Raw genomic sequence first — 13,481 nt, 5'->3', positions numbered from 1 at the left:
TATCTTTTCTGTCTTTGTTTCTATACATGTCAAATTAATTATCTTCAGACATGTCAGATGTTCTTCCGGTCTGCCTTTCAGAAGAATGACAGACAGCCAGAGAGAGAGAGAGAGAGAGAGAGAGGGAGAGAGAGAGAGAGGAGGGATAATGAAAGTGAAAGAAAGAATAGGCGGTCTTTTTTTTTTCTATTCTTGCGAACTGCTGCAAAAAATGACATGTAAGGTTGAACGCTTGCCAGAGAGATGTTATTCCCACTCCTGATGGGTTTAATTGTTTATCTCTAAATGACAATCGACTATCAACGTGAAAGCGTCACCTACTTAGTCTTAACCTCAATGTATGGATACTGCTCTTCAGTGAGTATCGAATTAAAGTCTTAGATAGTGTGATCTGTCTTATTCAATGCTTGGAGAAGACTTGTTGTGTCCAAGTACAAAAATGAGATAGAAGGGGTGTTCATGTCTCCAAAGCTGTGTTATCATAAATGTAGCACGACTACAACGATATTACAATGGTCACTACTAAAGCTGCACACAAATAATCTATTTCAATCAATCATTACAGATAATCACAAATTTGATTATTTATGATATTGAAAGGAGAACAAGTAGAAGAAGACGATACTACACCCCAAGAAAATAGATCGACTTTGAACTTTTCCCGGTGTCACACTCGGAGCAATTTACAGGTGTAACTTTGCACCTTTCAGACCAATGTCACAATGGGAGCACATTTTAGGGTACAAATTTGCTCCTTTCTGGTCTTAGGGTGCAAAGTTGCAACTGTAAAGGTGCTCCTAGTGTGACACTGGCAACGGTTCAAAATTGAACCTACTTTTCCAAGAGCGTGATACCGATAATGATGAATAGACAAAACTAAAACGAGAGAGAGAATTAGATAGGTTGTAAGGGAACAAATTGATTCAATGTGTCGTTACATGAATTCAGTTTCTAATGCAGGTCATCCGATGGTCACAACTGCTGTCACATCGACTGCTAAAGTCAGAGAGAGTAAGTAACAGACTATCAAAACAAAAATCCAAACGACTATTACATGCACATACAAGACCATCACCATCGATTCTTGAAAAATGAACGTGGGAGGGCAGTCAACAATGTCTTAGCGTAGCGTTTCTATGACGTCACATTAAATCTATGTGTCATTCAAAGAAAAAAAAATATGTCAACATAATTTCTAGGGCTGCAGTATAAAATCTTAAATGCTTCCTGGTTCATTTTGTTACTTATAGGCGATAGTTTCTTAATTGTTTCCTTTCTGTTTTTTTGCCCTAAAAGCAGACCCTGTATAGAGTGTATTCAATGTCTGTATTCAATATGAATATTCAATAATCAATTCGTGTGTGTATTCAATGGGAAATATGCAACAGTGTATAATCTACAAGGAATTGAGCTAAGAACACCGTTCATAGTTCAAGTAGTGGTTTAAAGCAGCCTCGTGATAAGAGGTGGTTAGTGGTTTGTAGTCAATAATCAATGCTAAGAAAGAATTTCAACCGAACAGAGAGAGTTATTCTATCAAATCCTATGATGCGTTTGGTTTTCATGTACTTTTAGACTTGCTCAATATGTAAAGAGAAGTAAATTTGATGCTGAAATAATACAAGCTATGTATAAGTATGAATATCCCGCCTTTTCTTCACAGATGAGCCGATGACGAACTTCAGCATGCAAGAGTTAGTTCTCTTTGTGATGACATTCTCCGTGTTGGCATTTTTCGTGGGCGCCTTGACGTGGAGTGCGCGTAAGAAACTGAAGAAAGCAAACCCGACCCTGTGCAGTGAGTCACGTGTCACATTTCGCCTTAGCCACTCAAAACTATTTTTCCAAAGCTGTCGTCATCATTGATTGTCTCTCTGCTGCATTTTTTATCATTATTTTTGCTTCATCATTACTTTCATTGCGACAGTCACATACGGCTCTAGATGGACAAGCTTGGACTTTCATAGACATTCAGAACATGATGAATGTGTCACGAAGCCATTGGAGCGTTGATTTCATATCGATATCACGTTGCACATTATTGATCGTCTGCTAAATTGTCCTAATTTGTATAATCGTTAAGTTCTTCCGCTCTATTTCTCTCTTTTTTTCAATGTCTGAGATAAATTGTCTCCTTGAACCTGAAATCACTTCTGTGCTCATTCCCATCATAGTCAATGTTCACAATTACAGCTGGTAATACATTGTACTGGTAACAAGATACAGGATTACAGCTACAAATGAATCGCATATGATAGTGTTTGTACAATGATTCAAACTGCTATCCCATCTCGTTTCTCGTTAGCCACGCCCCTTTCCCCAGAACTGCCACGCTTTAAGTATACAGACATGTTATAATTGAGACTGCAAGATTGATCTGTCTGGTGTGCGCTTGGGATGCCTCGTCACAGGGTGATTTTGCCGAGGTGTCTAGGTCTTTGGGGAAGATAGATTCGAATGATCCCCCCTCCCCCACCCCCTCTGTCCTCGATCTCTGGTGTATGTCTGATATGCGGACACAAACATCTCCCACTCCTTTTTGTCCCAATATCCAGAAAACCTCTTACACCATTCAAGATCTGTTCAAAATTTGATTATACTCAACAATGAGTACGGTTTCCTTTGTTGTCGAGCTGAATACTGGCACATTTTCATTTGTGTATGGTATAGGCTACTTGAACAGAATGTCAGACATAAACTTCATTTTTGACCCACTGGTGATTACAACACTCCAAAAAAAATAAATATATATATATAGAGGGTAATATTGAACAGAAGTAGTTATTCAGACCGGTTTACACTCAGAAGTTGATGAGCTTGATTTTGATGTGCGTCCTATCATGACACGATACAACTGTCAACAAAATTCAATTTTAGCCAATGTATTTACGATGGCTGTGATGTGAACAAAGTTCATTCATTTTATCTTATTTCGCTTCAAACAAAACGTATGACTATAGATGGCAGACCATTTTTGACGCAATCCCTACCTATGAAAAAAACACGAAAACAGTCAAAATTAAATGTGAAATTGGAAAAGTTGCATAGTATTTGTTTGTTTATTAAAAGTGTTTTCCCATGCACATCGCACGCTTGCTACTTCACACGCGCTGTTCTAATAACCACTAAATCTTTCACCTTACTCTAAACCCCACTTTAGTACGCATCCCGCGACGCGGCCGGGGAAACTATGTTGACATGCGTAGATCTCCGACGCCCGAAGCAGAAGGTATGTCATCTACTTTTATTACTTTTTAGGTATTTTCGCTAATATCTGGAGGATAACATGACAATTTGTTAGGATAACTAAGCACCATTGGACTTGTGTCGATTATAGACACCCAAAATAGTGTAACAAAACACACACTCTTTTGAATAAAAAAGTAGATGACTAAATGAATAGGAAAATTGGAAAATAGATAAGTGGATAAATCAGTAGATAGATCAATAGATAAGTAGATACGTATGAATGTACAAACATAAATAAGAATGCAGAAATTTGTCCTGTAGAGGTCACTGTTTACATATATATATATATATATATATATATATATATATATATATACGTTGTACTTCCGAATATCACAATTCGTCAAACTCGTTAATATCTCTCCATGTAGACGCTTCTGTGTTGAACTGTAATACGCAAACAAACAAACAAACAAACAAACAAACAAACAAACAAACAAAAAGTATTTCTCGCTTATCATCCTCACTGGAATGAGAACGCAGTATAGTTTGTATTTGTTGCGTTTGCTTGTCCTTCTACAGAAAGACTCAAGAGACGTTCCAAAGCACTCCGGTTTTAAATTTCAATTAAGAAATGGCCAGATTTATACACGTGTATATTTCGCTTGACCTTATAATCAAGAGCGTGATACGACTTGTTGCGGATATAGGAATATTTCGTTACCTCTTTTAATAGGTGATGAGGTAAGAACCCATCAACCGCTGCGACTTACCAGAAGTCTGCCTGTAGGGTCTACATTACCCGGTGGTCATCGTGGTTTGTTCTTCACGCAACAAAGTAAGTTTTGTAGTTTTTTGGGGTCAAATCAGCTGCCTTCTCACTAATTTGCGTCGACGATATCTTCTCCCCTTTTCGCCAACCTATATATTATCCAAATTATTCCTTCCTCTCGGATCACTTCAAGTTTGCTATCATCGGAATTCTTTGTTTCAGGTGAAAAAGATGTTTGACCTCAGATACTGACCTTAACTGGCACTATTTTTTTCTTTCTGTCCTTTGACCCTCAATCAAGGCGTTGTATTTGCCATCTTCAATCCTCCCCTTTCTCTCATTTTTCTTGGGGGTATATTTATGTTCTCTAAATTTCAAATTATCTATAAATCTGTCTAATTGTTGGCAAAGCGGTTCTTTCCCTTCTCTTTTTGACCCTTCACCGTTCATATTTTCCCTTGAGAATTATCGACAGCAAGCAAGTGAAATAGATTCTTAAACAGGATTCGAAATATGAGGTGTAATTAGAATCGATATCATATCTATTCATGTATTTCATTCTCATCACAACGTCCCTAATACCACTCCTCAACAACGGCAATTATCATTCTTCCAAGGTGTGGAGAACACATACGACAACATTCCGAGAAGCCGCGCTAGTCCTCCTGTACGTCACGCCAGACGAAGGGTAAGACAGACTTTAAAGCTCTGGTCCTCCTTACAGATGGGACGATTTGACTTTTAGGGTTTAAGCCACCTCTTTGGTAGCCTTTTGTCAAGGACCTCTTCCTGTATGGAGCAAAGAGCCCAGCTGCGTGGGGTTGCTGTCCTACTCGGCTGGGCTCGTTACAGCGAGATGGACTTGACAAAAGGCTACCTCTTTGTATGATGGTAATTTGCAATATACTCAGGGGAGAAAAAAAAAAACGAAAGAAGAAAATGTAGAAGAAATATACGCAAATACAGAAAAAATGTGTATAATTCCATATTTATCATATTATTAGTTATGTAGTATAATTGATCTCAGATTTGTTCTTTGAAAAACGAAACTTCATGAAATGTTAAAGTTACTATCCTACGCAGAGTTTTTGTATTCTCACAATTTCCCACCATCTTCCTCTTTCAAGTAGGAAGGATGGATGAGACAAAATTGTACAATTTAGATAGAATTAAGATGTTTTAGAAAGAAATATAACAGACATGACAGATTCTAATTTGTTTATGTATGCGTATTTTTAGCGTGATTACGTATCTGTAATTCAAATTCATGAAATTCTTCCGTCGAGATGTTTTCATTGCAACTGATTGACAAATTGCCCTACATCGACGTAAATAAGCACTGAATTGATCAGTGTTTTAGTAGTAGCCATGATAAAAAATCATGGGCGTACACACTCGAGCAGGATTCGAACCTACGACCTCCTGATCACCGGACAGGCGTCATCTCCACTAGACCACCGAGCTTTCGCCCGACAGCAAGTGTTGGTTCTAATCCTTATAGCATGCAGCGGGTACTGCTTTGTTATTCAAATTCATGAAATTCTTCCGTCGAGATGTTTTCATTGCAACTGATTGACAAATTGCCCTACATCGACGTAAATAAGCACTGAATTGATCAGTGTTTTAGTAGTAGCCATCTCGACGGAAGAATTTCATGAATTTGAATAACAAAGCAGTACCCGCTGCATGCTATAAGGATTAGAACCAACACTTGCTGTCGGGCGAAAGCTCGGTGGTCTAGTGGAGATGACGCCTGTCCGGTGATCAGGAGGTCGTAGGTTCGAATCCTGCTCGAGTGTGTACGCCCATGATTTTTTTATCATGGCTACTACTAAAACACTGATCAATTCAGTGCTTATTTACGTCGATGTAGGGCAATTTGTCAATCAGTTGTATCTGTAATTGTTTACTACATTTTGTAATACACGTGTATGTACAATGAAAAGGTATATAGTTAGATGTTATTCTGTAACATCTTTCATTTTTTTTTTTTAGATACTGGTATTACAAGTTTGTTATGTTATATTTTTTTTTTAGGATACTGGTATCACCAGTTTGCTATGTTATTTTTTTTTAAATCTTTGCCATGTGTCTCCGCTAAACCACGAGGCAACCTAGGCTTTCCATGTTACATTGTTTATTGATATGATAAAGAATATTGGACTATACTGTTTATATATGTGTGTTTATAATCTACGTGATAATGATCATACTATTATAAATGTTTGGAATTTTATGAATTATGATAGAATTTGACTTAATAATAGTTACAATAATAGTAATAATAAAAATAATGATAATGATAATAATGATAGTAGTACACTCTTAAAACATCCGAGTCAGAACTGACCCGGAACTGGGTCCATTTTGGGTCATACACCGTTCCGGGTCAGAAATGACAAGGAATGGGGTCAGATATGACCCATTCAGAGTCATGAATTGGGTCAGGGTGACACCAGTCGGGGTCTTCATGTCCAAATTCCAAGTCATTTTTTGACCCGGAACGGTGTGTGACCCAAACGGACCCAGTTCCGGGTCAGTTCTGACTCTGATGTTTTAAGAGTGAATATAATAATAATCGTTATTATTATCATTATTACTTTAATTTCATTTACTTCTATATCACACCAATCTGCATAGGGCCTATGCAAATATTTATAATCTTTTTAAAAATAAAACCAGGCTGAAGAAAAAAAAAAAAAAACCTCACACAATCTATCTTTACCCAATACATATGCAATGAAGCGTGAGAAATTAGAGGTTGTCACAATCTATTGAAATACAAAGCCATACCCTGTTCGAATAACCTTCACAAAACTTTGTTTAATTCCTCATCACTTGCGATGAGATTCATGATCACCTCCACTCTGCTATTGTTATAAGTCTATGTTAATATGTTCGAAATGTTTATTACTAATCTTTCCTCTTTTTCGCTTCCTTTCTCCTTCCGTAGAGAGTACAGTCTGCAGACGATAGTTTTTACGACGTACCTCCAGTTGTCCGAGGATTGGACACAGTCCGGCGAGTCCAGTCGCGCCGACTTCCGGCCATCCCCAGCGAATTCGTTACTTACGACACTAACATCAATGCCCCCGCAAACAGAGACTCCGAGTCCGAGTTGGAGTCCGAGTCTGAGTTCGAGGAAGCAGACGATGTCATCGTCGAAGCGGAGATAGCGACGACGGAAGCCCCGAGTCCCAACACGGTCCGTCCGGAAGTCCATCGATCTGCGAGCGAAGGTTCGGACGGGACAAACCCTCCAGTTCCGGTGTCAGATACCAAATACAGCCAATCAGAATCCATCATTCGAGAGAAACCCAATTATGTGAAGAAATTACAAGTCCGTCGTGTGTTTTCAGTATAGAGTTCTTCAACATAACGCAGTTTGTAGATGCGGAAAAGATATCTGTATAGCCTACATATTGTATTATTTTTACGCTTCGTCTTGTTTTTTAGATTCAGTCAGATAAAAGAGCAATGACAATGTATCTCAGTATCGGCAGTATTTTCAATATTTTGTTATTTTACAGGCAAAAAGGTTGGATATATATATATATATATATATATATATATATATTTGTTCAGATCATTCTTTGCAGCTGGGTGTTGTCTACAAACTATGCAAGTGTGTAAAATTTTGATATGCTGTAATTTTTCTGTGCGTGTTTCATACATCTCTTCGATTTCTTGACACAATTGATGAAAATGAAGAGCTTTATCGCAAATCGACTAAAACAAAATAGTACATAGGTTAAAATTTCAATAAAATTCACATCAGGTTCAGTCTAAAATCGATGTTTCACATCCAGATGGATCTAAGTAGATGTGAATCATCAGATAAAAGAGAAAGGTACGGCTCGCCTGCTTAAAGGGGATTACACGACGATGATTAAAGGAAACCAAATCCCAAAGAGAAATGTGGATTGAGTGAAAGCAGCAACATTAGCAAAACACATCAGTGAAAGTTTGAGGAAAATCGAACAATCGACGCAAAAGTTATCAATTTTTAAAGTTTTGGCGTTGTAATGACTGGTTACGGAGACTATTTGAGTTCATGACGTCATGTGTGGACAACAATATAAAGAAAATCATACAGAAAATTCAAAAAAAAAATTCATACACATTCCATCAACTTGATGCCGACATGCAATATATGTTAAGGGTATAGTAACATTTATTATTCCTCCTGCTTTCCGAAAGCGGTTAGTGAAGTGCTTTTTCATAAAAGTTAACGCATATTGAATTTTCTTTATATTTTCTTTATATCGTTGTTCACACATGATGTTATAAAATCAAGCAGCCTGATGAGCTCTGCTAATGTTGCGGCTTTCACTCAATCCACATTTTTCTTGGTTTTTTTTTTGTTTCCTTTAGTTTTTTAACAAGTTGTGTGGACTATAACTATTTATTAGTGTATCTTTACATTATTCATACTGTAGTTCTTTCTTTTTGGCACTTTTCTCACTGTTCAGACAATTTCCCTCTCGGTAGAGTCAAAATCGAAGAAACCGTATTGAGAGTTTACTTCAAATAGAAATGTAAGAGAAAAATTGCGTTAAATAAGGAAACATCAACCAAGTCGTTGTCTACAACTATGACAACGCTCGTTTCAAAATGTGTATTGAGTATCATGAACGCACTACTTGTATAACTTCTCACATAGGTGCAATATTGTTAACATTTTCACCAATTCATTTTTTTTTAAATCTTTTCGACTCCGACCACAGAAAATAATGATTATAAAGTTAGATGGTTTCCTGTAAACAAGTAAACATCCTGTAAATAGCCTAGTCATTGTTTGTTATAGTCTGTGCGTACCAAACCCCTTTAATTATCAAACCTTAAAGGCAATTATCAAGCATCCATCATAACCTGATAAACTCATTCCTACTCATTAGTATCATAAGACTTCCTTTGCAATTAAGTCACAAAGAGACATTTCGAAGTTGCGAAACGCATTGCTTATAATAGTACTAATCCTCGCTAATGGTCGGAAGGGCTTCCTTTTCGTGTACAGTTCGCCGCTTGTCTCACGCGATTGGTAAATTAAGCCAGACATGTCAGGAGCGTCATATAGAGATATAAAGATTGGTATCAGTTAATTGAACAAGCAAGCAAAAATAGAAAATAGTTCTTTCACCTGAATCCCCCTGGAAACCAGGAGGTATACACACCTTTCTTCGTGTACGTATTTGCACAATAATACTGATATCTTTAGATGCAATGAACGACAGTACACGTGTATGCGTATATCGTTTAGGAATACTATATAATGATATAGTGCATAATTTTTGTGTGTGGTGTTTGAGCGTGTTTGCTTGCGTGTGTGCTATCAAATTGGACTTAATTGGACTTCTCTTATGTTAAAAGAAATACCACTTTCGGTGCAGCGTAAGAAATACCGTATAGGCCTATGCATTACATTTTTTCTTTTTTTTTCTTTTTAATTTGAGAAGTCTGCATCTCACGTCAATACTTTTTATTTTTCACAACACGCAAGATTTCAGCATCATGCACGATTTCTATGATTACTGTCATGCTGTCTTGATCAATACTTGTCACTATTTTCGCCATGTTTACTAAGTTTATCTTCACTTTGTATCTAATGAAATTTAGAAGAGATGACCCAACATTAATTCGAGAAGACAAAGAAAGTAACCGAAAAGCAACAATAACGCGTAGAAAAAAAAGGTTTTTTTTTGTATAGGAATTATAGCTGGCAAGGGTCCTTCTTGCTTAAAAAATAATACGCATAACAACGGACATCAGAGATTTCTGTCATAGGAAGGTTTAATCATCATTGATGGTAACATTACTGAAACCAATCCAGCGTGTACCAGGTCTCGGTATAGCAGATGCGAATAAATTCGGGGATATTTCAAGCTACTTGCACTGTATAGAACTGCAGGAGTATCAGAGAAGAGAATATTAGAGGTTAATTGCCAGAATGTTTTTATGATACATTTTATAATTTCAATGTAGAATATTGATGAGAAGAATGTAAATATTGAGTCTTAAACATAGTGTCTTTTTATCACCTGTGTATATTGTGCATTCATCACCAAGAAGTATTCATCTGTATCATTATGTTCATGTATTTTTCCTAAGTTGTCAGTTATGAATCTTGATTACAGGGCAAACTTCTTGTGGTATATATCTGTAACAATATTTAGTGTTGATGGCTTTAAAAATGTATTGAAATCAACAAAATGAAGAGTTTCATCCCCAAACAAGATCTCTCGTCACATAGAGATAATCAATTTGAGATGAAAGCTGCTTAAAACAAAGAAAATGATAAAAATAAAATGTGGGATATTTTTCATAACTTCCAGAATATTCTTTCTTATGCAATTGTACCATCACTGGAAAGTCATCTGCCCTATCTGGTTGTCTATAGATTTACTTCGAAAAAATCAATGTTTGACTTGTATGGCGCTTAAACCGTTTCTATGTAACAGAAACCCTTCAAATTTTGATACGATTACGATAATATCACCTTAATACGCACGGCATTTTCATTATGTCATGAGTATTTACATAATCAATAATTATGAAAATTGGAATGATATACAATGGAATTTCATCATAGTGATTATAGAGCTAGGATTCGCGTAAAGACATGACAGTGGCGTTATTTCACAATGGTGCAGAATGTGTATCATTTCCCTGAAATATATACGGCATTAGCTGCATCCACATAAACCGAATGAGAACTTCTTACTTCGACATGCACGCGTTACTACTTTAATATCAACCGTATACTCTTATCTAATCCCAATCCTACCACTTCCAACAAAAATGAAAGGCAGTTAAAAGCCATGCGGTGAAGAGAACCGCCCACAAATCATTTTACAGCGTAAGTATACATGATGTATTGTTTTAGAAGGTAAGGGAATATTTTTTTACAATTAAACATCCAGCATAGTCAGTAGCAGGCACTTCTTCATCAAATGAGTTGATGAAAAAGTAATAAAGTTACGAAAGTTCTACTACACCATATTTTCATCTTGTGACAATGTTGATATTCTTTGTGTGATGTTCAGAGTAGAAGGTCTAATTCCTCGAAGGAAGCTGACTTTTCCGTCAGCTTATCGTGATTTATGCTTTGCATCAAGCAGAAGCTAATTGAGAAGCGTTTCCTGTCATCAATGGCTTCGTGAGATTAAAAGAAAGGAAAATAAAAACAAAAAGAAATGCGTAATCTTCGGTCTTCGGAACGGTAATGACGCGGATCGAAATGGGCTTACGCCTCTGCGTTTGAGAGTACCGATTTATAATGATATCCGGAGAGGTGTAACGAGCCGGGAAGTAATCATCATTTATTGTGGTCGGATAGCCAGCTCGTTTTCAGTCTTAAGTGTACGTTTTATGAAATAATCTCTCTCATTGACAATGAAATAGACGATTTCTCCTTAATCCATTATTCGCAGTGACGCTTGCTGCGGCAATTCCAATTACCAAATCGTAGGCTTAGGAAAAGGGGCGTAAGGGGCGCTGCTTATGACGTAAAGACGAAGCTCTGAATCATTAGGGAAAATATTCCGAATTCAAATCTTGCCAAGCGGAAATATCCTTGGAGACTGATCCAGCAATTTAACTTTGTGCCTGACAAAGAAGCGGTAATGAAAACGGTGGGGAATAGAAGCAGACCTATATAATACCCAGGAAGAATAGTGTTTACGCATTATAAGACGAAGCTTTGAATCATTAGGGCAAATATTCCGAATTCAAATCTTGCCAAGCGGAAATATCCTTGGAGACTGATCCAGCAATTTAACTTTGTGCCTGACGAAGAAGCGGTAATAAAAGCTGTGGGGAATCGAAGCAGACCTATATAATACCCAGGAAGAATAGTGTTTACGCAGAGGACCTGTGGTAGAAAAAACAAACAAATAAAACACAACAACAACAACAACAACAACAAGCTTATCATCATAAGTGGATCCTCCCTACTTAAAGGACAAGTCTACCCTCATATACTGAGAGAATGCAGCAATATTAGCAGAACACATCAGTGAAAGTTTGAGGAAAATCGGACAATCTGTTCAAAAGTTATGAATTTTTTAAGTATCTGTGCGGTCACTGCTGGATGAGAAGACTGCTACGGTGTATGATGTCACATGCTTACAACGATATAAGGAAAATAAAAAGAGAATTTCACAAAACTTTACTTTTTGAATAAAGTACATACTTATTCGACTTGTTACTGACGTATATTAAGGGTAATAATATTCCCCCTGCCTTCTGACAGAGAGAAGTCGAGTGTTCTTTTGTTATGAGAGAAAAAATGGAAATATGTTAAATTTTCTTCATTTTCTTTATATCGTTGTACACATGTGACATCACAAGCTATAGTAGTCTTTTCATCCAGCCTTGGCTGGAAATTTCAAAAATGCATAACATTAGAACGGATTGTCCGATTTTCCTCAAACTCTCACTTATGTGTTTTACTAATATTGCTGCATTCACTCAACTCACATGTCTGTGAAGGTGAACTTTTCCTTTAATTGCCCCTCCCCCCCCCCCCCAATCCCCGACGACTAGATTATTTTCCGAGTTGTGGTTCAGTGGTTCCAGCAATGGACTTCACATCTGAAAAAAAAAACAACCCCGAGTTTGGATAGTAAAGGTTAAAAGGATACATAAAGACCTGCCATTAAAATGACGACATGAAAAGAAATCAAACAAACAATCCATCCAGTTGGTGTAAATCCATAAAGAACAAAATAGTCAGAAATGTTTTCCAGTAGTCAACGTCTTCAATGTAAGGCATATCGAGTTATTAAGAAAAAAAAAACGCAATAAATTTTAACTAAAGAGCACAATAATACCTAATGAGATATCCGTATACCATAAGTCATTATACAATACTGTAAAAATAATGCATTATCGAATTATAGGGATGGTATCCAGTATTGGTGGAAATGAGGATTAAAGCTTATAACTTTTTGCGAGATACATTTTGTACCAAGAAACCGCTTGTGAAATAACACAGAAAATACCATTCTAAGAGCAATTCAAAGTTTATTAAGTGAAAGTCGGTTTTGAAATGGCTGACACATTCAAACACAAAGTAAAACAAAGTGATCCTAATATAAGGTGAGTCCCATCTTTTACTAGGATCGATCTTTTAAGGGTATCTCAGCTATTTCAAAACAAATTTTCATCAAATAAACGTTAGGTCCCTCTTTGAATAACATGCTCTTCATATTTTATACGAGGTTTCTCATTATCTCAATAAAAATGTTAGAAACCTGAAATTAGGTGTCAATCAAAACTATACGATCCCTTTTATTATCATCACTATAACACTTTTACTATTGCTAATGTCAATAGTCTTTTTTATGACATTCATATATATATATATATATATTTTCAGTTCAGTTTCAGCTTAGAAAGCAACATCAAAATACAATACAAAATAACAGTGGTTCAATCATTATCATCTATATGTAGATATTCAAGGAAATAGGAGATCAAAATTTAATGAAAATAAAGGACAAGTCCCCCTCCATATACA

At 36.6% G+C, this 13,481-nt stretch overlaps 1 protein-coding gene across 1 annotated transcript; it reads left to right on the top strand.

The window, feature by feature from the left end:
* Window positions 1–1,691: 1,691 nt before the first annotated feature.
* LOC139731089 (uncharacterized) lies at window positions 1,692–7,518 on the top strand. The gene is made up of 5 exons (XM_071641969.1): window positions 1,692–1,798; window positions 3,161–3,229; window positions 3,926–4,027; window positions 4,579–4,649; window positions 6,915–7,518. Exons 1-5 carry the CDS (start codon window positions 1,711–1,713, stop codon window positions 7,323–7,325), a joined length of 741 nt encoding a protein of 246 aa, XP_071498070.1. The 5' UTR covers window positions 1,692–1,710; the 3' UTR covers window positions 7,326–7,518.
* Window positions 7,519–13,481: the final 5,963 nt, after the last annotated feature.

This window comes from Diadema antillarum, unplaced genomic scaffold (genome assembly GCF_040938485.1).
Source record: "Diadema antillarum isolate AM-2024a unplaced genomic scaffold, OU_Dant_1.0 seq00000356_RagTag, whole genome shotgun sequence".
NCBI classification, from domain to species: domain Eukaryota; kingdom Metazoa; phylum Echinodermata; class Echinoidea; order Diadematoida; family Diadematidae; genus Diadema; species Diadema antillarum.
This window is presented reverse-complemented; position numbering and strand designations above follow the sequence as displayed.

Excerpts from the sequence above, each read along its gene's own strand:
- LOC139731089 (XM_071641969.1), top strand. The coding sequence starts at position 1,711 with ATGACATTCTCCGTGTTGGCATTTTTCGTGGGCGCCTTGACGTGGAGT. Across the intron at positions 1,799-3,160 it reads AGCAAACCCGACCCTGTGCA|TACGCATCCCGCGACGCGGC; the intron begins GTGAGTCACGTG and ends ACCCCACTTTAG. Across the intron at positions 4,028-4,578 it reads TTTGTTCTTCACGCAACAAA|GTGTGGAGAACACATACGAC; the intron begins GTAAGTTTTGTA and ends CATTCTTCCAAG.